Below are 26,794 nucleotides of genomic sequence, written 5' to 3'. Positions count from 1 at the left end.
CCCTTCAGCCTACTGAGTCAATGCTGAACATCATCCATACTCCTCCCACATTTATTCCATTGTATCCTTCCCAAATTCCAAAGACTCCCTCTAGATTCTGTCACTCACCTGCACACTTGTAACTTTTTCAGTTGCCAGTTAACCCACCAACCCACAGATCTCTGGGGTGTGGGTGGACACTGGTGCACCCAATGGAAATCCACATGACCGGGGAGAATGTGGAAGCTCCACACAGACAGCATTGGAATCCCAGTTGACCTCAGGTCTCTGGCGTTGATGGGCAGTGGCTCTGAATAGAAAGCCGCCTAGGTGAACTGCTGGTGCAGGTCTGTCGCAGTCTCACAGTAAGGTGTACCAGCTCTCCACTCTATCTGTGCCTCTCGTAGTTTTCTAACTGCTGTCAGATCTCCCCTCAGCCTTCACTTCTCTAGAGAGAGCAACCCAAGTTTCTCTCTAATCTATCTCTAATCTAAGCAGCATCTTGATAAACCTCTTGGGCACCTTTTCCAAAGCCATCATATTCTTCATTTAATGGGGTGACCAGATGTGGCCGAATCGGAGCTTTATAAAGTTGCAACATAGCTTCCTGACTCTTGAACTCAATGAGATGAATAATAAAAGGAAGTGTGCCATATAACACACGCAAAATGCTGGAGGAACTCAGCAGGCCACAGCATTTATGGAAAAAAAAGTACATATGATGTTTCAGGCCAAGACCCTTCGTCAGGATGTCATGTGCCTCCTTTACCATTCTATCAGCAGGTGCAGCTCTTTCTATGAACTCGGACCCTGAGCTCCCTCTGACACCCTTGTTAAGGGTCCTGCCATTAACTGTGTACTGTTCTTTGCATAGTTTGATCTCCCAACAGGCAGTATCTTAAACTTGTCTGGGACATGGGAGGGAATTAATTCTGAGTTATCTATGTTTATATCATCTGTGGAAATTGGTAAGTGATGGGAGTAGGGGACTCTATTATCATAAAACAATAAGATATAGGAGCAGAAGTAGACCATTCGGCCCATTGACTCTGCTCCGCCATTCAATCCTGGGCTGATCCAATTCTTCCAGTCATCGCCACTCCCCTGCCTTCACCCCATACTCTTTGATGCCCTGGTTAATCAGAATCTATTTATCTCTGCCTTAAATACACCCAATGACTTGGCCTTCACAGCCGCTCGTGGCAACAAATTCCACAGATTTACCACCCTCTGTCTAAAGTATCAGAACGTCTTGCTCTGAGAGGTCCTTGGGCCCTAGTCAGCTAAGCGTTCCCATAGCCACAGAAGGGTCTCCAGGTTAGTATGGTGCTCCCTGTATATGGGTCAAGGATGTCTCGGGCCGCTGCAGGACATTCTGAAAGGGAAGTGAGAGTAGCCAGAGGTCATAGGAGAACGGTTGAGACTCTGTAGTATGAGATGGGGAAGAAGGACCAGGACCTCACAATTTGTAATCTCTGGATAGCTTCAGTTGTTATAGACAACTGGACACAGGGTCAGGAGTGATGCATTGAAACTACTAGAGGATCTTGGCAAGTAAGGCAGCATCCATGGAGGAAACTGAACAATTATGTTTCAGGCTGATGCCCTTCAAGACTGGTAGTTTTATAATTGCATATTGTGACTTTTTGTAGTTTCCTTATTGGCATTCCATCTTGATGTCAGACTCTGCCTCAGCAGGTTCTTAATTGAGGTTTTTACTGCCAGTTGGCAGCAGCTGGTGGTCATGATTAACTGAGTGTGAACAAGTCAAGTACCTTGCACGATCAGCAGCATTTACAGTGTGTTATGCTGAGCTGGGCAGTCTGTCTCATAGCAGAGTGGTGTTGATGTTCGAAGGGAAGAGGTTTCCCCTGGTTATGGAGTCTGGGCGCAAGGCTATCAGACTAGAGGATGGACAGGTGAGTGGTTGCTGAATCTCTGTAGATCTTTACCCTGAGTCAATGGATGGGATCATAACAAATTGGTTTCCTGGAACAGAGGGATGAAGACAGTGCTGAAGTAAAGATCAACTGTGGTCTTGATGGCTGCAGGGATGGATGACTTACTGCTGCTTCGAGTACTTCTACCTCAAGAAGGGTTGAGAGTTCAGCTCTCCTGATAGACTCTTATCTGCTCATAGTCCTACAGCATGGAAACAGGCTCTTCAGCACAATTAGTCCATGCTGACCAAGGTTCCTATCTAGATGAGCTCGATTCATCTGCATTTGGCTCGTAGCCCTCTAAACCCTTCTTGTCCATGTATCCGACCAAGTATGTTTTAAATGTTAATGTGTTTGCCTCTACTTTCTCTGGCAGCTTATTCCATTCACTGACCACCCTCCAGGTGAAAAGTTGCCCCATAGGTCCTTATTAAATCTCCTCATTCTCACCTTAAATCGTGCCACCTAGTTCTTGATTCATGCTACCCATGCCCCTCATGATTAATACATCTCTATAAAATTATTACCCTTAGTCCTACACCCCAATGAATAAAAGGTCCCAGCCTGGTTAGCTTCTCTCCATAACTCAGTCCCTCAAGTCTGAGCAACACCTTTCTATCTATTGGCATCTTTCCAATAGCAAACTGATCTATAAACTATACATAATACCCCAAATGGCACCTCACTAACACCTTGTACAACTACAACATAACATCCCAACTTAGACAGAAGACATGGGAACAAAGTTGGGCCATTCAGCCCATCGAGTTAGCCCTGCCATTCCATCATGGCTGATCCAGGATCCCACTCAACTCCAGACACCTGCCTTCTCACCATAACCTTTGATAACCCTGACTATTCGGAAAGCTATCAATTTGTGCTTTAAATATACCCACAGACTTGGCCTCCACAGAAGTGTGTGGCAAAGCATTCTACAAATTCACTTCTTTCAGGCTTTAAAAAAAATAATCCTCCTATCTACCTGCTTTCAGGAATGCGGGTACTGGTACTCCTTGGTCCTTCTGTTCTACGAGCAGTGCCCTGCCATTCTCTGTGAAAATCCTGCCCTCACTTGTCATCTGAAGACACACTTCACACTTATCTGAATTACATTCCAGTTAGTTGCTCTGCCTCCTGCCGCCCTAGGGGAGGCCATCAGCAATAATTATCATGAAAATTAAAACTTCCACTGACGTTGGAAATCTGGAATACAAATGTTTCCGGTATTTGAGTTTATAATAGAGCGTGTGCTTGCTGCAGGTAACAAGGGAAAATGTTTAGCCTTGTGTGCACTGATGTTGTTCCCCTATTTGCTGGCATCTGAGCAGGTTAATAAACTGCTTTTGCAAAGCAAGGCTAAAGATCTGTCAGAAAGCAAAACGCTGTACACTCGGGAAATCCAAATATGCAAAATGGTGCTATGTGATTGGGCAGTTTTCAGCACACAATTACAAATCCAAATGTTGATAAAGGTCTAGGTATCTGCAAATTCTCAAATGTATCTCTTGCTCATTCTTTGGTGTTCGCAGAATTGGGAGAAAACACAAAAGTGACTCAAATGGGTTGTAATGGCACATCTTGTATTGTAGAAACTCTCAAAATGCTTGAAGAGCTCAGCAGGTCAGGCAGCATCTATTGGGTGGCAGAGGGGGAGAAGACAGTTAACGTTTAGAATCAAGACCTTCATTTGAACTGAACCTATATGTTGCTCCAGATCTGCAGTCTCTTGTGTGTCCATTTTGCTGATCCACCACAAAGACAAAGGAAGAGGTTGAACTTGATGTAAAGAGGCTGCAGAACAAACTTTACTCCAACCAGCCATTGCATCAGACTATTACTGTTTCCAGGTGTTTAATAGCTAGATGCTACCTGCATCTAAAGGATCAACTCTTTGTGAGAAGGCTGAGCAGTTGTGATTAATCTAGGAATTTAAGGATGTTATCAGACTGTAAAAAGAAATGCACAGCTTTGGGAAGATTGGAAGAACCTGGAAAATTGGGAATATTTCAACAGCTCAAAGAATGAATGAGCAAAAATGATACAGGAAGCTAGCGAGGAAATGTAGAAGGAAACAAAGCTTCTCTGGGGAGATTTTTAAGACGAACATTCATTCCTCGGAGAATGAAACTGGGGAATTGGTTATGGGAAGTAAAGGGGAACGCCCATCTTGAGACATTTGCTACCTGCTTTCTCATTAGCAGATACCAAGATGCTGCCTGATCTACCCTCAGGGGATTTCTCCAGTGTTTTGTGTTCCAGTAATTTCCCTTCACCATTCTGCTGCTCCTCCTGTGCACACATGCTTCAGACAGTCAGGCTACAATTAACAAGCCTTCCCCGGGCACCTATTTGTTCTGGTTGTTGAAATCTTCCTAGTCTCCTAGCTACCTCTCATCTTGATGTACCGTCAAGTAAGTTCCTGGCTTAGTCTCAGTTGAGCAGACTTCTCGTAGAGAATCTGGATTTCAAACATTTGGAAGCAGTAATATTCTGATTGCAGGGGATGTTTGGAGTAAGGTTTGTTCTTCAGCCTCTGTTGAGTCAAAGCCACAAACCCCCATCCACCCTTCCCCTGGCTTTCCAGCTCATTGTCTGGATATCCACAATGCTGGTTCAAACTGGAAACACACACAAGGGTTCATGGCCTAAGGTAGAAGGAGTCAATCTTGGAAAACCTAGCCATTTATTTTTCAATATAGTCCCCTCCTACATTTACACACTTAGTCCAGCGGTCATGGAGCATACAGATCTTGGACCTGCAGAAAGTGTCCGCAGCAGGGGTGATTGATAGGTTTGTGGCTTAAAGTAGAAGGAGATGAGTTATTAACTTCAAACTTTCTGCATAATCACTCAAAGAGTTGACCTGCATAACTCATCTCCTTCTATCTTAGGCCGCAAACTTATTAATCACCCATCTGTGGACACTTTCTGGAGGTCCAAGATCTGTAAGCTCCATAACCGCTGGACTAAATGTGTAAATGTAGGAGGGGACCATGAAAGATAAATGTGCTAGGTTTTCTAAAATTGACTCCTTCTATCTTAGGCCACAAACTTATCAATCACTCCTCATACAGTGTGGAGCATTGCAGTAGAAGGCTTTTAAACTCTTTTGCCTTGTGACATTTCAAGTCAATCTCCTACATTTTCACCTAACTCTGCAAAGCTCTAAAATGAACAAAAGATAAAACTCTTTCTGGTGCTACATTGGCATGGATAAACGTTAACTGCAAAGATACATGTGCCATTCCCATGTTGGCAAGTTGCAACAATGAGTTGGCAGTCAGAGCTTCAATGACTTGCAATGTCTGCTTACTAGCTCAGATGAAGGGACAGACTGTTATGTAATCGAATCTACTGACCAGATGGTTGGAAAGCTTCTGTGGGAGTCTGAAAGGGGCTATAGAAAGGTCAAGTGAGAGGGCAGAGGCACGATGGGGGTGTAATGCTGGGGTAATACGAGGTGTTTCACTTTGGAAGGAAGTGTGGAAAGGCAGAATATTGCTCAAGTTGTGAGGTTATGGAGTATTGAAGTTTAGAAAGTCATGGCTGTCTTTGAAATGCAACATTAGCATACAGGTTCTGCAAGTAATCTGGAAGGAAATTGCACATGGTGGTTATTGTTCGAGCATAAATCAAATGATACAGCACAGGTCAGGCCCTTCAGCCCACAATGTCTCTGCTAAGCACAATTCTAAATTAAACTAAATCTCTTTTGCATGTGATCGCTGTCCCTCCATTCCCAGCATATCTATTTAAAACCTTTAAGCATCATCATCGTATCTGCTGCCATTGCCACCCATGGCAATCCATTCCAGGAATTTATCATTCTTTTGTATAACTTTTAAAAAAAAAAAATTGTCCTGCACATCTCCCTTGAATGTTTCCCTCTCACCTTGAGTACATGCACCCTAAGGGGAGGGGCATTAAAAACAAGGACTTCTGTGGCTGCACAGTAAATCAGTGAGAGCACTTTAATTCTCCACATTTGGGGAGAGGTATTAAAGGAAGTTTAGAGAAACTGCCCTCTACTGATTCTTGGGGTGAAGGGGTTGGTGGATGGAGGAGGTTTAGGAATGTAGCCTGGGCTTGTTGGACTTTGGATGAACGATAAGTGATCTTAGTAAAACACAAGGATTCTGAGGAGGGAGGATTCACAGAACGGGTGTTAAAACGATATTTCCCCAAGTGGTGGGAGTGGGGTTCAAGGACTAGTTGGTGTACTTTCACAACAAAGCATTGCCCAGTAATCCCAGAAATGGAGACAAAAAATGAAGGCAAGGTAGCCTATTGGTTAGCATAACACTTTTAAAGTGCCGGTGACCCTGAATCAGTTCCACTTTGCCTGTAAGGAGTTTGTTCGTTCTCTCTGTGACCACATGGGCTTAATCTGGGTGTTCAGGTCTCCTCCTTTACCAACTTCCTTTATTTTTATTCTCCAAAGATGGTAGTATTTTTATTTTCCAAAGGCTAGTAGATTAATTGATGGTGTGTGGGATTTGGCAGTGCGAGCTTGTTGGGCTGGAAAGGCCTGTTATTATGCTGTATCTCTGAATAAAATGAAATTAAAGTGTTCTTCTCTTGGAGAACTCCCAACGCAGACATTGGGTACATGAAGTGGCGAACAGAGGGCTGTGGAGCCAAGGTCAAGATCGGATCAGGTCGTGTCATGCTGCTGAGTTGGGTGTGGGAGGGGAAATCAAGGGGCCAGAAGGCCTACTCTTGCTGCTTGTTGTCCTGTTTTTACCTGGGGGTAAACATCCTCTTCTATTTTGTTGAGTACTGCTATGACTTTGTTTTGAATCTGCCAAATTCTGTCGTACTGACACTGGTCAAATGCTTAATCCATGCTTCAGTTGTGTTCTATATGTCTGATAAAGCTCAGGGTTCTGTTTTTTGCAATTAATTATCAATAAGTTAATTGTGTATCCCCAGAAAACTCAGTGCATTTGAATGCATGAGGCTGAGAATATTACAGGTCCACCCCAGGTTCTGAACACCTGACCTGTGGACAGCCCCTCCATACAGTTGAGTGTTTGGGAGACTAGTGGGAGGGATTTACCCACTGCTGAGGGGCTGCAGGCATCTTCTGCTATGCTGGCACTCTCTGTGGCTGAGTTTCTGACTTGCAAACCGTCTGTCTGGGTTAGAACCATTCACAGCTTGCTGTGACCTGTGGAGGGCCTGTACTGAGTGAGATGAACACACACACACACATAGCCAACTGCCCTGTCTGACTTCCTTTTATTTCTATTGCTGCCCGTTTGGTGCTGCTTGGTATGACAAACCCACCGAAAACGTGCTGACCACGAAGGAGCTATTTACACTGCTCCCAACACTAGGCCGTGTTCTTCTGCCCAACTTTTCGTGTGGTTGTCTAGAAAGAAGAAACAAACAGGAAAACCTTTTAGTTGATTTGTGACATATTGCTATTCCTTGGCAGATGAGCCAATGCTGCATTCTCCTTGGTGCCATAGAAAAGTACGGCACAGAAATGTGCCCTTCAATCCATGCCAAAACCATTTAGACTGCCTTCTCCCATTGATCTGCACCAGGACCAATGCCCTCCATATCTCTACTACTCATGTGCCCATCCAACCTTCTCTTAAATGTTGAAATTGAGTTCGCATGTACCACTTGCACTGGCTGCTCATTCCACACTCCCATGACCCTCTGAGTTAAGAAGTTTCCCTTCATGTTCCCCTTAAACTTCCCACCTTTCACCCTTCACCCATGACCTCTGATTGTAGTCCTACCCAGTCTCAGTGGAAAAAGCCTGCCTGCATTTACCCGATCTGTACCCCTCATACACTGCTGTCAGACGCGCAGCAGACAACTTGTGCACGATAAGCTCCTGTAAATTGTGAAATAATGAGTGCTCGTTGAGGGACAGGTGGTTGGCGATGATTTCAGGAAGGACGTCACAGCAATGCTGTGATGTCGTCTTAGTGCTCAGGGCAGAGCAGGTGGAGCCTTGGTTATCCATCTTGCTCGAATTAAGGCAGTGGAGCTACTCCTCTCAGGACCTGGAATGAACTTGAACACTCGGTTTTCTGCCCCAGAGGTGATGGTGTCCCCTCTGAGCCACAGCCAATGCCGGACACCACATCAGCTTCCTGCTGTCCTTCTCTTCACAGGGCCTGTTCCAAAAACTAGAGCCAAGCACAATTACAAAGGGAAGAGCCAGAAACCTCACACAAGAGGGACACAATTAAACAACTTTTTTTCTCTCCGCAGGAACAGAGGGTTTGGAAGGTATAGTCTTAGGACCGAGCCAGATCAGCATGTCTGTCACTGACACCACTGCCTGGGCCACAGCCATGAACAACCTGGGGATCACCCCGGTGCCATTGGTATCAGGTAACCATGGTTTGGATTCCTGTCTTGTGAAGGTCTGCATTCAGCCCCTTTCATACTTGGACGTGGGGATACAAACTTGTGAGGTCTGGTGATCATTTGGCTTGTCCTCCTTGGGGCAGGGAGTCTTGACCAAGTGAGCTTGGCAACAAGATGCTCAGGTTAAGTTGAGAGGCGGTTCTGATGCAGATGTTGTGTGAGCTCCTATCTCTGTCAGAGCCCCAGCTACTCTGGTGGTTGGGGTTCACAGAGCCTGAAATAAATGAGAAACAAAGTACAGCGGGTACTTTGAACAAATACCTTACAGTGGATACAAATATTTTAGAACATAGGACCTGTTCCTCACTGAACGGTTCTTCGACCATTGGCACCCATACTGACCATAAGGCCAACTTAAACTACACACATGCCTGCACATTTCCTTTTCCTGCCGGTTTAGGTACTTGTCAAAATGCCTTACAAACATTGCTATTTTATGTACTTGCACCACCTCTCCAGGCACTGTGTTCATGTTTTCAACAAAAAACTTGCCTCATTAATCTCCTTTAAATGTGCCCCCTCTCCCTTTTGACCTTTACCCCCTTGTGTTTGAGATTTCCTCTCTGAAAAAACACTGACCATCTTTCTGTGTCCATCATAATTCTAAAAACTTTTTATCAGAGTGTTCCAGGAAAAAAAAGATTGTCTGGCAGAGCTGGTTCTCACCCTCAACAAATTCTCTTTTTTGGCTCTAGCCATTTTCTCCAAACTCATGGGCACTCGCATGAGCTCCAGCTGTGCTTCCCTTTTTGTCAGCTACGTAGAACAGTCCGTATCACAAACCTACAGCAGTAAAGGTCCCCAACTCTTTCTTTGCTACATTGACATCCAAGGTGTCCTCTCCTTAGGAAAACAGAGTGACCTCTGCCACCACTATCAATGCTGTTCTCCCCCATATCTTCTTCATTTCCCACATGTCTGCCCTCACCCCACCCCACACCTGGCATAAAGGGACAGCGTTTCAGATTTCTCTTGTTCTCACCTATCACCCCACAAGCCTCCACATCCAATGCATCATTCTCTGCGACTTCCAACGTATACAACCACCAAACACATCTACCTCTTTCTCCCCCACCCCACCACCCCACTCATCTCCACTTTCCTCAGGGATCACTCTTGCTGTGAATCCCCGTTCACTTCCCTCCCTGCTGATCTCCCTCAAGCGTTTATTCTCGCAACTGTGCCAAGTGCTGCATCTCTTCCCTCTGCACCATTCAGGGTCATAAACAGCAATACTTAACGTGGGAATCAATAGGTGTCGTTTATTGTATCTGGTACTCCCAGTGTGGCCTGCTCTACATCGATGAAACCGGTCCAGATTGGGAGATTTCTTTTGTCATGCTTCTTTTCTCCATCTACTGTATTTGTCAGGATCTCCTGGAGGCCAACTTTTCAAATTCCATTTCCATATTTCCACACCAGCGTGTCTGTCCACAGCCTCCTCTCCTGCCAAGTTGAGACCAGTCACAGATTAGAGGAAAAGCGCCTCATATTTTGCCTTGGTAGTCTCCATCCTGATTGCATGAAAAGCGATTTATTTATTTTCCAACTTTCAGTAGCCACAACCCTCTGTTTCCCACCCCCCTTTTGTTTTCTCCTTTCCCACTGGCCCCATTACTCCTTCTCTTTCTGCTCTCTGCCCCCTTAATCTGCACATTCCCCACACATTCCTCCCTCCAGTATCCCTCCTCATCTCCTTCCCTTATTTCATGACCCACTGTGCCCTCCTATCAGATTCCATATTCTTCAGCCAGATTCTTCCATCATTTCCACGCCCCCTCCCCCACTGCCTATCTTTCCCTCTCATCGGGATTCAAATATCACTTGCCAGCTCTTTGCTCCCTCCCCCACCCTTTTAAACTGGCCGTTTCCCTTCTTTCTAGTCCTGAGGAAGAATCTCGATCCGAAATCATGATTGTGGATTTCCCTCCATAGAATCTGCCTGAAGTGCAGCCTAACCAAAGTGCACTCTTGTATTCAATGCCCTGACTGTATTTTTTTTAAAAAAACAAGCATGCATTTGCCACCTTAACGATCTACTGACCCTTTCAGCAAGCTAAGGGCTTGGACCCCAAAATCCCTGTATACATTAGTGTTGTTAAGTGTCCTGCTGTTTACTGTATACTGGATCTGACCTCCCAATATATAATGCTGTACACCTTCCCAGATTATTCTCCATCTTCCATGTCTCCGCCCGTAACTGAACTCTATCCCACTATATCTTTGGACAACCTTCTTCACTGCTCACAACTCCACTGATTTTTTTTAAATGGGAGTCCCTCAGTCTAAACCTTTCAGGCCCTGGTTTCAGTACTTTCGGAGAAGGTGAGTGTTAATGAGTAGAAGCAGGAGGAGGTTACTCATGGCTAATCCTCTGCCCTCAATGCTCTTTCATGCTCTATCCTCATGTCCATTTACCAGAAAAGTTCCATTTTCTGTTTTGAGTGAAGTTACTGACTGAGGCTCTACAGCACCTGGGTGAAAGAATTTCACCATACACTGAGTGAAGAAATTTTTTCCTCTTCTCATTCTCATGCACACTATCTCTTTACTCTGAGACTTGCCCTGGTTCTCGACTCTAACCCAAGGAAAACATACTCCCTACATCCTTTAAGAATATCGTAAGCTTTGAAAGGATCTCCACAGCGCATAGCCCTATTCTGCTCAAGCTCTCTTCATAAAGTTAAATCACCATCCCCGGAACGAGTCTTGTGGACTGTTGCTGCACTCACGTGAAATTGTTGGAGGGCAGCAAGTCCCTCCTGAGGCACTGTGCCCAGAACTGTGTGCACAGCTCCAGATGGGCTCTTGTCAACCAAAGCCGACGAAAGTCTCCAAGATGCAATGTGTAGTCTGTGTTCTTGTTCACTAAACGCAGGCCCCATTAATCTGCTTGTGTTCTGTATCCCCAGGCTGCGCTCATTTGTGGTAGCATCTGCTTCTAATGAAAGGATGTCAGCAGAATACAATGTCAGGAGCAGCCTGACTTATTGTGTGGCTGCACCTGTTGAGTTATTGCATCGTAAATATTCTGCTGTAAATCACAGCTGAGTAGGGCTGGTTTTGCAGCTTGAATTTTATTGAGACCTCTACAAGATGAAACCAATTATTGATCCATCTTTTGAATGATTCTCATATTCCATATCTCCATACCTGCAGAACATGGAAGGTGGCCACTTGATCCATTACGAATATGCTAGCTCACTAATTGCTAATCTCTCAAATTTTAGTAGGCCGCCATCTTTCAGGCAATTGACAGCAGCCAACTGCCCAACTTGCGTGTCTTTGGGATGTGGGAGGAAATGGGAACACCCACACAGTCACAAAGAGAATGTGCAAATCCTGCACATGTGCCACCGGAGATTAGAATCAAACCCGGGTCAGCCCGACTAGTACCTGAGTTTAGTTGCAATATATATTAAGCTGGTGGCTAATGTTAATGGCAACTGAGCTCAAGTGAGGGAGAGCTCCTCTACTCTGAGCAGTGCATAGTGTGACAGAGGCTGCTGGCAGGGTCACACACACTGGCATGAGAACTGATCATGTACTCCAGTTCTGATATCTGGCTGAAGCATTGACACATGTACTCCCCACTCACCAACCCCTCCTGACCAATGACTGCAGTCTCTGACCCACCAATCTACCGGCAGAGATTGAGCAGACTAGGACCATGTTAAACCAGAGGATGTAGGTGTAAATTCGGCCATTCAATTGAGTTTGCTCAGCCTTTCAATCATAACTAGTTTGTATTTCTCTTAGCACCATCTTGCCGCCTTCCTGTAACCCTTAACACCTTACCAATGGAGAGCTGATAAAGCTCTGCTTTACACACAACTAATAAGTTGTCCTCCGTGGCTTTTTTGTGGCAATGAATTCTACAGATTCTCCACCCCCTGCCTGAAGAAATCCCTCTTCATCTCAGTTCTAAAGGCTGTGCCTTTCTGACTCTAGATTCTTCTGCTAATGGAAACATCCTCTCCATGTCCATGCTGTTCACATCTATCTCAATGAGAAGTCCCCCCTCATCCTTCTGAACTCCACTGAGTACAGGTCCAGAGACATCAACACTCCAGGATGTGTTCTCTAGATTTCAAAATAAGGAGAGAGATTATCAAAAGTTACAACTTTCTTAAGGGATGTAGAGAGCTGTTTTCCTTGGGTGGGGAGGTTAGAACTCAGAGTAAGGAGATATTCCAAAGAGGAAGAAGGGAAATTTCTTCACCCTGTACATGGAGAACTATTGGAATTCTCTCACCCAGGGGAATAGAGACTCGGTCAGTGAGTTTAGTCAAAACATGGATCAAAATATTACTGGTTAATAGGCACAAGGGTAGGGTGGGAGACATTTCATATGGAAATGAAAAGATAAGACATTTCTTCACTCAGTGCCTGGTGAACCTTTTGTATGATTTTCTGAAACACTTCTACAAACAGCCCATTGTTCAGACTGAGGCCATGTCCGTATTGTCTGTGGATGCATCCATATTGTACTGTCTCAGTACTTTTATATTTGTGTGCTGTAGCACTTTTTTTATTCGCAGTTATTTTGTAAATAACACTATTCTTTGCATTTCTGGTCAGATGCTAATTTCATTGGCTTTGTATCTGTACTCGGCACAATGACAATAAAGTTGAATCTGATCTAATCTAATGTCCTGTAAAGCCTGCCCACACCTCCTGATAGCTGGGAAATGACCCTCTCACTACATTCGGCAGTGGCCAAATTACAGGGTGGAAGTAATCCTGAACCCACTAACACTGGGCACTGACCTGAAGCGAGACTGTTCATTCATTGCATAGATGCTGCCTGACCTCTGTGTACGTACGTACTGCCTGAGACTGTCCGTTTCTGCCTGGTGCACCAGTGGCTGAGGCTCGGGGCTGGGCAAGTTGTGCACAAGCTGAGTCCCAAGTAGCTGTTGGGGAGTGGTCACTGAATCCACCTGGGGCAAATCCTCCTCAGGCCTACTGGGGTAAAGCATTGAAGGAGTGTGTCTGCAAGCACTAGTTGGAGGGGGAGCAGTTGGAATGTCTTTGACAGTCAGGATGGTGGGTGAGTGAGGGGTGAAGCTGCTGTGGATTGAGGGAGGTGGGGTTGATGATGCATCTTTACTCAGTGCTGTGGGGGGGGTGGGTGTCAGTGAGTCGAGGGGTGGTCTGCCAGTGGGGTGGGTAAGCTGGAAGGGTGGGGTCAGTGAGTTGGTGTCTGCTGTCTCTGGGCAGCAGGGGTTGGGGAATGGGGTGTTGGTCTGTCGGTGACTGCTGGGGTGCATTGATGTAGGTCTGTCAGTACCTGAGGGGATTGGTGAGTTGGGTTGGCTGTAAGTTGGTGGAGTGGGTCTGAAAGTGGGTTGCTGGTGTCAGTGAAGTGGGGGGGGGGGATGTCCAGTGAGTTGGGGTCTGCAGTTGCTGGGTGGGATGGGGAAGCACAGGAGCCAGCAGATGAATGGGGGTATTTGCCTGACCCGTGTCCCCGTGTTGGGTTCTGATAGGTCATGGGTGGGCCATTTAAAATTGCTCAGCAGGGTTCTGAGCAGTGGGGTGCTCAGAGAGATAGACAACAAAAGGCTTTGGAAAACGATCAAATTCTCCCCACTCTGTTTCATTGGAGCATCATGCTTCCCATGTAGGGATCACTGCAGGACACACTGACTGAATCAATCCCTCGAGATCCCACATCACCCTACATCCACTTGTTATTTATGGTCATGTAGCAGATACTCTCTAAACAGGCCAGTGGGGGTTATATTACTGAGCATCGATGGGTCAAGTCAATGGTGAGGGCTCTGCCAAGGAGCTTGTGTGTTTCGGGGTCTTTTTGAGTGATGTATCATTGGAGCTCAGCGTTATTGGTGTCTGACACGACATCTTTACAGCTGTGCGATTATAACATGTCTTGTGTTTACAGATCCCATCTGCATGCCTGCGTTCGAACATGGCCTAGGGCTTGTAACGGGGATGGCTCCAGTTAACCCAACGATGACTGGGATAGGTTTACTGCGACCAGTTGTCCACCAGGAATTGCCAGTAGTGAAGGAAATCATCCACTGTGCCAGGTGCACACTCTTCCCTGCGAATCCAAGTAAGTGCCAGGGCAGGTCTGCCAGTGGATGGGTGGAAATGGCCTGGGGAGTGGTTGTGGGGGAGGTTAAAGTGGTTGTGACTCAGGATGAACTGATAATCCTGGATTGCAGGCCATTCCATGACAGCACGGGAACCAAGTCTGAGCTGCCCAGTTGACGTCAGGGCCTTAGTGCAGAGGCATTCAAAGCAACCCTGGGGGTAGGGGTGGCTTCTGTCTCTCGAGCTATTTATCTCCCTGCTCTCCAAATCTCAATATCCCTGCCTCGTTCCCTGATGAAACGGGAGGCTGGACTGGGTTAGAGGTGCCAAGTGGAATCCCAGACTGATTCCAGTGACTAGGAGGCAGGTTACCAAGGTACCTGCACAGTTTGATGGGGTGGGGGGTGGGGGCGGAGAAGGTCAACGGCATGCTTGCCTTTACTGGTCAAGCACTTGAGCTTCAGAGTCAGAAAGTTATGTTGGAGTTTTGTAAATCTGGTTAGACCACAGCTGGAGTATTGTACTCAGATCTGGTCACCCTATTGTAGGAAGGATGTGGAGGCTGTGAAGAGGTTTGCCTAGAATAGAGGGCATGTACTTCAAGGAGAGGTCGAAGAAACTATGGCTGTTTTCTCTCGAGCAGCAGAGACTAAGGGGAGACCTGATAAAAGTTTGTAAGATTGAGATGTGTAGGCAGAGCAAACATCTGTTATTTTTCTCCAGGGTCAAAGTGTCTAATACAAGAGGACATGTATTTAAGACGAGAGGGTAGGTTCAAAGGAGATAGCGGGGCAGGTTGTTTTCTTTTACATATTGTACTGAGTGTCTGGAATGTGTTGCTTGGGGTGGTGGTGAATACAAAACAATAGCATTTAAGAGAATGTTTGACAGGTACATGAATTTGCAGAGAATAGTGTGATGTAGATGGTGTAGGCAGAAAGGACTGGTTTTGTTGGGCTTTGAATTGCTGGTCTAATTCACTGATGTTTGAAGTATTTTGTAGATGATGCAGAGAAACAGTTTTGTCAAGTGCAAGGTGGTGTGATTTGGAAGGGGAGGTTTGTGGGTGAAATTGGGGGGTGCTTCTTCACATTATGGTCACCCTCGCATGGCTGTGGATTCTGGGAATATCCAAGACCGCAGACCAGCCCTCAGCAGCAGTAGTCATTGTGCGACAAAGTCCCAGGTCACCGTGTATTGGCTTCCAGCTCTCCTGCTCTTTTGAGGCCCAGTTCATTGGATAACTTCATTTGTGGATGAGGCTATAGTTGAGGCATAGGCTCAGTAGTAAGGGAGCTTTTGGTATGTATCCATTGATTGGTTAATCAGCAACCATCTAGTGATAGGCTGAGCTGACAGACCTACCGGTGTTAACTTATTCTTCTCTGAAGAAACCTTTTGTGTGGAGATGGTCTGGAACAGTCAGTCTGATATAGCAGCTTTATTCTAAGGAAGAAGGGTGTGAGGTCAGAGAACATTGGTCCAGGTGAAGACCATTTTCCCAGTCAAAGGAGAAGCTCTCTGTAATTGACTCAATTGGGGCAGAGCAGCAAGTCCTTACCATGACATGGGATTCAGCAGTTCTTGTAAAATGAGGTGGCATATTGCTTTACTTGAATACAAACACATTAATCAAGTGTCTTTTACACTTTGCGAGGAGTTTGGAATTGGAAACAGGCTGGTTAATAGTCCCTGAGTCGTGTAGTATTTAAATGGATGGTCTATTACTGATGGTGAGAGGTTTCCCACATAGGACAGCCAAGTGTTACTGGCCTGGAGAGTGGCAAATTGAGATTGGTAATGCAGAACTTTATGGAGGTTATTACATGGCTAATTATAGCAATTGTTTTACAATAATTTGTGGTATTTTCCTGTACCATGTGGTGATTCAGATTCAGCAAGCTTTATCTATAATAAAAAGAGATGCTGGAAGTAGTCAGCAAGTTGGCCTATATCTGTGGGAAGAGTAACGGCTAATGTTTCAGATCAGAGACCCTTGGTCCAAACAGCTCGATGCTTGTAAGCTCACCTCTCCCCTGAGGTGGAGACTTGGGTCCAGGAAAGGGAAGAATCAGCAAATGACTGTGAAGATGAGAGCAGTGGGATCAGAGGTGATGAAATGATCAAGTTCTGCTTGACTACAGCGAGCAACACCAATGCCATTAGCAGCTATGGAAGAAAGATTTGAGTGAGTGGGCCCATGTAGGATTGAAGCACAGACTGTTCCACACATCCCACAAAAAGATGGATGTAGATTGGGATTGTAGGTCTGGAGTTGCTCAGTCGGCCAGGTGAATGAACGTGTTGCTGGTGGATGGAAGTGGGTGGGGGGGGGGGGAAAGAGCTCCAGGAGAAAGTGGAGGGTCATCTTGATATGGGATGAAGTTGTAAAGAGACTGTGCATCTTTGGTAAAGGTGAGCTGTAGGGACCATTCTCTCTGTCACTTAGAGATGATCAAGCTTTGATTATAGGCAGGAGTGAATTCAAGTTCACACGTTAATGGTATTCTGATTGGTAACAGAGAGAAAATGGAAGTATTCTACACAAAGTTCTGGATTTTTATTACACTAGTCAGGAGGCTAAGGTGCTCCAGGCATGGGCTAAGTAATGGGGAAAGGCAAAGAGGAGGCTTTTCCTCATTCAGCCTGCTCTAGTTTCACACAGCTCTTAAAGATCCCTGCGAGGAAGAAATAAAAATAGTAGACCACCAGCGTAGCCCCCAGCCCTGGTGATGCTGTTGAGTTTTGTGTCCGACAGACCTGCCCCCTCCGGCAACCCGGGACCGGCCGCCCGGCTGCAAGACAGTGTTTGTGGGTGGCTTGCCAGAAAACGCCACCGAGGAAGTCATTCGGGAGGTTTTCGAGCAGTGCGGCACCATCACGGCCCTTCGCAAAAGCAAAAAGAACTTCTGCCACATCCGCTTCGCTGAGGAGTTTATGGTGGACAAGGCCATCTACCTGTCAGGTACTCCTCTGCCAGCCTGCCCCTCCTTTCTCCGAGTGTACTGTGTGTTCAGTGAGTCTGACCACTGGCTGAGTTACGGTGCTGTAATGGCTGAGTTACGATGCTGTAATGCTCAGGTTACCAAGTTCAGTCTAGAGATCCAGACTCGGTGCGGAGGTCTGAACCCAAGTTGCAGTCCAGTATGTAGAGGCACAATGAAAAATGTTCGTGCAACAGTTTCGTGTCCCATGGCATCAGATACATAACATTGACATAAATTATACAAAGAACAACCCAAATAGAACAAAAAAAAAACTCGAAGGATGTTGTACAGCAAAGTGGTTGTAGTCTTGCTGAGATGGTGATTAGGGTTGGGCAGGTCAGTTCAAGGACCAAATGGTCGAAGGGAAGTAGCTGTTCTTGAACCTGATGGTGTGGGACTTCAGGCCCAGAACAGATCATCCCACGTGTTAACACCCAGGAACTTAAAGCTGCTAACCCTCTACACTGCCAATCCTCGAATGTAAACTGGTTTACATTTGGCCATTTTCCATCATGGCAGCTGTGGAATTTGCATTCGGTTGATTATTTTAAAAAAAAGTGACTCCTCTCCAGAAATTATGACAATCAAAGCAATTTGGTTCACTTGTGTCCTTCCAAGATGAGTGGTGACTCTTTGCATGCGGTTCCGATGGAATCGTCAAATATTCCTGTTTAGGACTACTACAGCTGAAATCTACAGTTACAGCCATGGGTACTTCAGTTAGCAGCATTGTTTTAAGATATTTTTTTTTAAAGTCGTCTTTTCAATCCTCAAAATTGGCATACTCGGGTCACAAGTGCAGTTTCCCTTGAGTAAAAGGAAATGAGGAAATGTGCTTTTCTGCAAGTCAGATTAAAATACAGAGTCCTTGGACCAACCCTCACTCTCGACTATGCTTCTGGCAAATGTACAGTCTCTGTAAAGTAAAATTGAGGACCTCAGAGCAAGGTTGCAGTACCAAAGGGATATCAGGAGCTGTTGAGTACTTTGCTTCACAGAAACATGGCTCACTCCATTTCAGATGCAGCCCAGGGGCTTCACCATCCACAAAAAAGACAGAATGATTGAGTGTTGTTTTTTTTTAAAAGGAAGAGAAGATGGTGTGTTTCATCGTGCTGCACAGACATAGCAGTTCTGTCACAGTCCTGCTCACCTGACCTGGAATATCAAGTGTCGTCCATTTTATCTGTTAAGGGTGCTTTCCCAATGTCATCCTGGTAGTAGTGTACTTTCCACCCCTGCCCAATGACAGCCAGGCACTAGAGGATTGGACCCCATGATTAGCAGTCACAAGACAGCGCACCATCATGCCTTCTCTATCATTGTGGGGAATTTCAACCAGATCAGCTTGAAGTCTCTGACCAACTACCACCAACATGTCACCTGCCAACACAATTGACCACCATTACGTTACCATCAAGAAAGCTCACTGTGCCATCCTACACCTGCACGTCGGAAAGTCAGATCATCTGGCTGTACTTCTACTCCGGGGTATAGGCCGAGACAGATGACCGCACAGCCACGAAGCTATGGTCAAGGGAGACAGGAGCACTCGCAATACTGCTTTGAATCAGTGGACTGGAAGATATTAGGGGATTTATCTTTGAGTCTGAATGCAAATGTCACAGTTGTTACCTCCTTCATCAAGGTCTATGGGGATGAGTGTGTGCCTTTGAGAACATACCAGATATGCCCAAACCAAAAGCCATGAATGAACCAGGCAATTTCAGTCTGCTGAGGGCTATAATTGTTGCATACGATGTCCATGAACCAGATCTATACAAGCAGCGCGGGTAATACCCACAGAATGCCGTTTTAAGAGCAAAAGAAAAATCTGATTGAAAACAATTCTGAATTACACGTTTAGCTCTGGCAGGGTTTGCAGGCCGTTACTTCCTACAAGGCAAAACCTAACATGAATGGTTGTGATGCTTCACTCCCAGATGAGCCCAACAACTTTAAGCACACTTTCAAATGCAGAATAAAACTACAGCTGTGCGAATCTCTGCAGCATCTAATGACCTGTGATATTTGACTCGGAGACTGACGTCAGAACATCTTTAAAGAAGGCGTACCCTCGCAGGGCATCAGGCCCTGACAGTGTACCTGATAGGGTACTAAAAAACTAACAACCAACTGGAAGGAGAGTTCGAGGACATCTTCAACTTCTCACTGTTCAAAAGAGTGATAACGACACCAGTGCCCAAGAAAATCAGGGTGACACACACAAAAAATGCTGGTGGAACGCAGCAGGCCAAGGAGCATCTATAGGAAGAAGTACAGTTAACGTTTCGGGCGGAGACCCTTCGTCAGGACTAACTATAGGCCTCTCACTATTACTTCTTGCCCATCCTCTAGGATCCCCTGCCCCTTTCTTTCTCCCTAAGCCTCCTGTCCCATGATCCTCTCCCTTCTCCAGCTCTGTATCCCTTTTGCCAATCAACTTCCCAGCTCTTGGCTCCATCCCTCCTGCTCCTGTCTTCTCCTATCATTTGGGATCTCCCCCTCCCCCTCCCACTTTCAAATCTCTTACTGTCTCTTCTTTCAGTTAGTCCTGACCAAGGGTCTCAGCCTGAAACGTCGACTGTACCTCTTCCTATAGGTGCTGCCTAGCCTGCTGCATTTACCAGCATTTTTTGTGTGTTGCTTGAATTCCCAGCATCTTCAGATTTCCTCGTGTTTGCCTTTTTAAGATCAGGGTGAGCTGCCTCAATGACTACAGTGATGAAGTGCTTTGAGACATTGGTCATGGCCAGAATCAACTCCTACCTCAGCAGAGACCTACACCTGCTGCAATTTGCCTATCAGCACCATAGATCTACAGTGGAAGTGTTCTCCCTGGCTCTCCATGCAGCCTTGGATCATTTGGACAACCGCCATACCTATGTCAGACTTCTGTTCATTGACTACAGCTCAGCGTTCAACGCCATCATTACTTCAGTTCTAATCAACAAGATCCAAAACCTGGACCCCTGGACCTCCTTCTGCAACTTCACTGAGAGACCACAGTCTGTGCGGATAGGAAGTGGCACCTGCTTCTTGCTGATTATCAACACTGGAGCATCTCAAGGATGTGTGCTTAGCCCAATGCTCTACTCTCTCTACACCCATAACTGTGTGGCTAGGCACAGCTCAAACACATCTTTAAATTTGAAGGCGACACAATCATTGCCGGCAGAATTTCAGATGGTGACGAGGAGGTGTACAAGAGCTGGATAGATAAACTGGTTGAGTGGTGTTGTAACAACAATCTCGCACTCAACATCAGTAAGACCAAGGATTGTGGATTTCAGGAAGGGGGATCTTGGAGAACATGTACTAATCATCACTGAGGGGCCAGCAGTGGAAAGGGGAAGCAGTTTCAAGTTTCAGATGTCAACATCTCTGAAGATATATCCAACATATTGAAACAATCATGAAAAGTCATGTTATATATGTTTGTATATTTTGGACAAATTAAGCGGCTGCCCCAATTAGCCAAAATTTCATGCAAATGATTAAAAAGATATAAAAAATGCAAATTACCATTTAAGTGAGTAACCAATTCTGTACCTGAATGAAATAAAACTAATTAGAACACCACCAATGCTACTACCGTACTATAAAATTGTGTATTAGTTCCTAACAATTGTTGAAGGAATGTTATCGACTGTACGCTGCTGTGTTCCTTTGTCTGTAAATGAGCAAAATTGGTGCCGACATCTCATGCAGATAATGGACTTCCTGCCTAAAGTAGTGTCATAATCCAACAATAGATTACCTGGCATCCTGTGTAGTCACCGTTTCAGGCTAAGATGAGTCATCCAAGTCACTTTCCTCGTCTTTATTAAAACACCAAGGGAAGAATCACAGTATAACACTTCCTACAATTGCACCCCCAAAATCCTCATTTTCTTTTCAACATTGACGATGATTGTCAATACTTTCAAATTCCTCATAGTTCCTAACTTGCTGAAGTAGTGAAATTGTTTAATTTTTTTTTTACTCCTGACCATTTCTGGCATCTCCAAGCCTGAATACTTGAAACTGGAGTGAGCAACTCAGTTCTGAATTGTCTTACTGTTCATTTCTCACCAACTATCAATGACAAAAATCTTTTTTTTTTGCATCACTGTCCATTGGCCCTAATAGATAACATAGCACACGTATGTGCAATTGGCCCCATCTTAAAAACAGTTCACTCTTAGCACGGTGTAGTGTCTAATGGTGACACAAGTGCATGTGACTGTGGCCAAACAGTTTCCAACAAGTCAGTCTCCTGTCCCAGTTAAGCAAAGGGAATCCTGGCTATTTTCTTGGTTGGTTTTTATTCTTTAAAAGTTGTTCCAAACAATCAGCTGCCCTGATTAACTGATGGCCCCATTAACTTGAAACCACTGTATTTCTTGTCATGTTTTTATTATATACTGCTGCCGCTAAACCAATTTCATGACACTTGCCAGTGATGTTGAACCTGATTCTGAGGAGAATGTTTGCTGTTCTGGCCTGCTGTACCTTCTGTGTGACTCTACCAGTGTGGCTGGAGATGTAAGAGACCACAGATGCTGGAATCTGTAGCGAACTAGTTGCTGGAAGAACAGAGTTGAGCAGCATTTGCAGGGACAAAAGGAGTTGTCTGTGTTTCGGGTCCCAGTGCAAGATTTGACCCAAAATGACAACGCTTCCTTTCTTCCCACAGATGTTGTTTGATCTGCTGAGTTCTTCCAGCAGGTTGTTTGTGGCCCCCTTGGACTTCCTCCCTCTCCCCTTCAATGCCTGTCCTCTACCACTTGTCTTTACACCTCCAATAGCTGTTGGAATTGCTGTTCCTCATGTGCTAAGCAAAGCCTTCTGTTTGTGTGCAGGTTACCGTATGAGGCTGGGTTCAAGCACGGACAAGAAGGACACTGGCCGGCTGCACGTGGACTTTGCTCAGGCCAGGGACGACTTTTACGAGTGGGAGTGCAGGCAGCGGATGTTTGCACGCGAGGAGCGTCACAGGCGCATGTTGGAGGATGAGCAACTGCGGCCGCCCTCACCAGCACCCATCGTGCACTACTCTGAGCACGAGGCCAGCCTCATGACCGAGAAGCTCAAAGGTACCCAATGCTTTATCATTAAACAGACTACACCCCTACGGCTCCAGCCGGTCTGTTCAGGGCGTAAGGGCAGTTCTTGTTCATCATCCACGGCACAGCTGAGAGAACAGCCTTCAAAATGTGGCTCCTCCTGGGCATGAATCTCTATCGCTAGACAGTGCACAGATGTAAGACTTGCTCCTGATGCGGGAGCAGTAACGGTTATGCGATATTTGGAGTGTGGCACTTCAATAATTCAGCTGAAAATGTGTGCCCAAGTATTTCTGTGTTCTGTCTAACACAGTATCTCCCCCCTCGTGCACTGTACACACCTTCTCCCCGTCTCATGCACAATATATTCTCTCCCTCTCTCACTCTCATTGTATGCGCACTCACCACCCCCAGTGCACTGCACGCACCATCCAGAAGATGCAGGAGCAGAATTAGGCCATTTGGCCCATCAAGTCTGCTCTGCCATTTCATCATGGCTGATCCATTTTCCCTCTCAGCCTCCATTTCCGGCCTTCTCCCCAAATCCCTTCATGCCCTGACTAATCAACAATCTATCAACCTCTGCCTTACGTATACCCAGTTACCTGGTCTCCACAGCCACCTGTGCGACATATTCTACAGATTCACCCCTCTCTGGCTAAAAAAATTCCTCCTCATCTCCGTTCTTAAAAAGGGCATCCCTCTATTCTGAGGCTGTGTTCTCTGGTCTTAGACTCACTCACCATGGGCAACATGCTCTCCACATCCACTCTGTCCAGGCCTTTCAATCTTTGATAGGTTTCAGTGAGGTCTTCCCTCATTCTTCTGAATTCCAGTGAGTAGAGGCCCAGAGCTATCAAATGCTCTTCATATTTCAACCTCCGAATCATTTTTGTGAACTTCCTTGCAGCCCTCTCCAACGTCTGCACATTCTTTCTTGGATGAGGGGCCCAAAACTGCTCTCAGCACTCTTAAGTGAGGCCTCACCAGTGCCTTATAAAGCCTCTGCAGTGCATTCTTGCTTTTTATATTCTAGTCGTCTCAAAATGAATGCTAACATTCCATTTGCCTTCCCTACCACTCGATCTGCAAATTAAATTTGGGGAATCCGGCACGAGGTGCTCACTCCCTCCCTTTCTCACACATACTTTCATTCTCTTTGTCTCCTGCAGTCTCCCTGACATCCACTCGCACACCCTCTCTCACCTGAATGCCCACTCTCCCTCCCTTGCACCCCTCTCTTTCTGTACTTCTCTGGTTTTCATCCCCATTCTCCACAACCAGCAATATGTTCCACTTGGTGTGAAGCTCCCGTATTTCCCCAATAACCCCTGGAGTGCCAGTGGCAGGGTGAGGACCATGGGGATTGTAAGTTTGGTAGTAAAATCCATGTGGAGGGGTCCACCAGTGGAAGCAGATCTCCATCCTCCTGCTCTTCTCTCAGATGGGCGCTACAGGATCTAGTCCTGGTGAACCAGAATGCCCAACAGCTGGGACAACATAGTCCACATCCACTGAAAAGAAGGATGCGTAAGGACACAGGTAGAAGAAGGTCCAGTATTGATTTCCTGTAGTGGATGTGGGTCGCTGATGCACATAAGCCCACTTTTCAGTAGGGAGAACTGTTCAATATTTCAGGTTCATGACCTCGCTTGAAAAGTTTCATGTTTCTCCATCAGGGTGGGTCATTGACATGAAACGGCAACTCTGCAGATGCTGCCTGCCTTGCTAAATTTCTCCAGTATTGTTTGCTTTTACTTTCAGTTTCTCCAGGTTCCAGTTGATTTGTTTGATTGGACTGACTCCCTTAGTGTAGTAGAGTGAGGTCAGATATGTTGCAGGTGAGCTTCACAATGAGAGGTGGGGAGAGTGCCTGCAGGGGAGCCTTGGTGATGTAGGGGCTGTAGCTGAGGGAGGGTTCTGCAACTGCACTCCAAGGGCAGGGGTCTGGTCTGGGAAGTACCCCTTTAACAGTGAATGCAGAGAAGTTCCAAGAGTAGTGTCCATGACTGTTATCTTTGTGAACTCTGCCTGCTTCACACATTCATGCATTGTTCTGGGGAAAAGAACACAATCTCAATTGGTGCACTTTATAATTAAAACTTTGATTTTTATTTAATTGTACTCCCATCTCAAAATTCTGTCATTAATTACCCAGTCCCTCTGACAATTGTTCATTTTATAAACAATTATTTTCTAGTCTGGGTTGTCAACCTCTATAAAAACAGTGAAGGCCCTTGTAACTACTGGAAGAGAACAAGTGCCCTCCTGTGTGTCAGATCATTGCTGGTCTGCTCCTGATCTTGTCCTCCCTGTGGCTGAATGCAGTCCCTCAGTCTCAGTTCTCAGGTTTACTATTGACCTGCTCTTCGGTTTTGTTCAGCAGAATGATTCAAAACATCCATCCCCCTCTCCCCACCACCACATCCGTCCTACACTCTGTGGAGATTCATGACACCTTTTCCTGACTGAAGTTTTAAGGCTCCCTCCAACCACACCCTGTGATCCAGACACACTTGGGAGTAGTAATGGCTTCCATTTAACAACCCTGGGAAATCTCAAACGCCTTAATTGTTCACTCCCTGATCAAAATTCAAAGTAAATTTATTATCGAAGTGTAGATATGTCACCATATACTACCATGAGATTCAGTTTCTTGTAGTCTTTCACAGTAGAACAGAGACGTGCAAAAGTCAATGAAGAACTACATAAAAAAGCTGACAAATAATCAATGTGCTAAAGACAAACTGAGCAAATAGAAGTAAATTATTACTTGTAATACTACTGAGAACATAAGTTTTCAAGTCCTTGAAAGTGAGTCCGTAATTTGTGGAATCCGTTCAGAGTTGAGGTGAGTGAAGTTATCCACACTGGTTCAAGAGCCTGATGGTTGAAGGGTAATAATTGTTCTTGAACCTGGTGGTGTGGGACCTAAAAAGCTTCTGTACCTCCTTCCTGATGGCAGCATGAAGAGAGCATGGACTGGTTGGTGGGTGTCCTTTATGATGGATGCTATTGTCCTGTGGCAGCGCACCTTGTATATTTGCTCTATAGTGGAGAGGGTTTATCCTGTGATGTACAGGGTTGTATCCATCACCTTTCATCGGCTTTTCCATTCCTGGGCATTGGTGTTTCCACATCAGGCTGTGATGCAGCCAGTCTGGATACTATCCACTGTGCATCTATAGAAGTTTGTCAAAGTTTTACATGCCATGCCAAATTTGCACAAACTTCTAAGATGCCAGGCATTGCCATGCCTCCTTTGTGATGGCACTTGCATGCAATCTCCTAAGCTCCAAGCTTTTGGTTCCTGCAGACAGCCTGACCTCCTCATTCTTAGTCCTGCCACTGTTCAGGTGATTGTGTTGGACACAACTCTGATGTATTCTGAAAGGTGTTGCCCTGAGCTGAACATGTGACACCGGATGTTGTCCCACCAAAACTTGGTACAAACAACCACACCCCTCTCATTTCTGCCACCTTTGCAGTGAAGGCAGACGTCAGTCATTCACAAGGCACACCTTCTGCATGTGGATCCTCGTATTCCCTTGCTTTCCCAGAGCCCCCAGACACCAGCCTTCCTGGGGCATAACTCCTGCCAAGCTAGTGAAGCAAGCAACTTGACCCTGTGATTAAATAGAGCAAGATGCATCACATTCATGATGAGAATGTGACTGCTCTTTTATTGCCACTCCCACCTGTCCACTGTACCCAATAATGTGGCTGAAGATCAGCACATACCCTTGCCACTTTCACATTATTCCTTACAAATCACTATTCTTCATCTTTTTATTAATTTCACATTTTACTTTTTCTTAATATGGTGGACGATTTCAATACTTGGTTTTCAAACATAAGAATACAGAAATGTAAAAGATGTAGTGGGAACACCAATACCATTCGGGTGTCTCAGCCTTTGATACTCTCCCACCTCCACCCCCGCCCCCCCAGCCAATCGAAGAGAGTTACAAAGTACTGAGGTGAACGTCAACTGCTCTAAAATGATAGCTTGGTTAAGGATTGAAACAAGTGATTTGTTTTTCATGTTCCATTTTCCATTATCCTTGCCCATTCACTTAGTTGGGTTTTATCCACTCTGTGTCCTCTACACTGCCATCTAATGTTGTATCATTAACAGTTTTGGATATATTACACTTGATCCTCTCATGCAAATCATTGATTAAATTTGAACAATGTCTTTTCTTCTTCAATCTCTTTAATTTTAGATTTAAAAAATTCTTCACTCTGAATTCCTTCAACACTCTACCATAGTGTGGTGTTTTTCTTTTACAGTAGCAGGTATCTATTCTAGTTCAATAGTTCCATTTAATATCAGAAATGTATACAATATACCTCCTGAAATTCTTGTTCTTCGCAGACATCC

The 26,794-nt window shown here is 45.5% G+C and overlaps 1 protein-coding gene across 5 annotated transcripts in view; it reads left to right on the top strand.

The window, feature by feature from the left end:
* The window catches only part of enox1 (ecto-NOX disulfide-thiol exchanger 1), a 364,527-nt gene that overhangs the window by 21,613 nt on the left and 316,120 nt on the right, over window positions 1-26,794 (top strand). For 4 of the 5 annotated variants that reach the window (XM_063051175.1, XM_063051176.1, XM_063051177.1 and 1 more), the window contains exons 3-6: window positions 8,154-8,276; window positions 14,221-14,394; window positions 17,134-17,340; window positions 22,207-22,440. In XM_063051175.1, coding sequence (XP_062907245.1) covers window positions 8,154-8,276; window positions 14,221-14,394; window positions 17,134-17,340; window positions 22,207-22,440 — 738 coding nt within the window. The remainder of the gene's footprint in view (window positions 1-8,153; window positions 8,277-14,220; window positions 14,395-17,133; window positions 17,341-22,206; window positions 22,441-26,794) is intronic. The other variant, XM_063051178.1, reaches the window with a different exon arrangement.

This window comes from Mobula hypostoma, chromosome 6 (assembly GCF_963921235.1).
Source record: "Mobula hypostoma chromosome 6, sMobHyp1.1, whole genome shotgun sequence".
Classification (NCBI taxonomy): Eukaryota; Metazoa; Chordata; class Chondrichthyes; order Myliobatiformes; family Myliobatidae; genus Mobula; species Mobula hypostoma.
The sequence above is the reverse complement of the archived record's forward strand: the minus strand, read 5'-3'. Positions and strand labels throughout refer to the sequence as shown.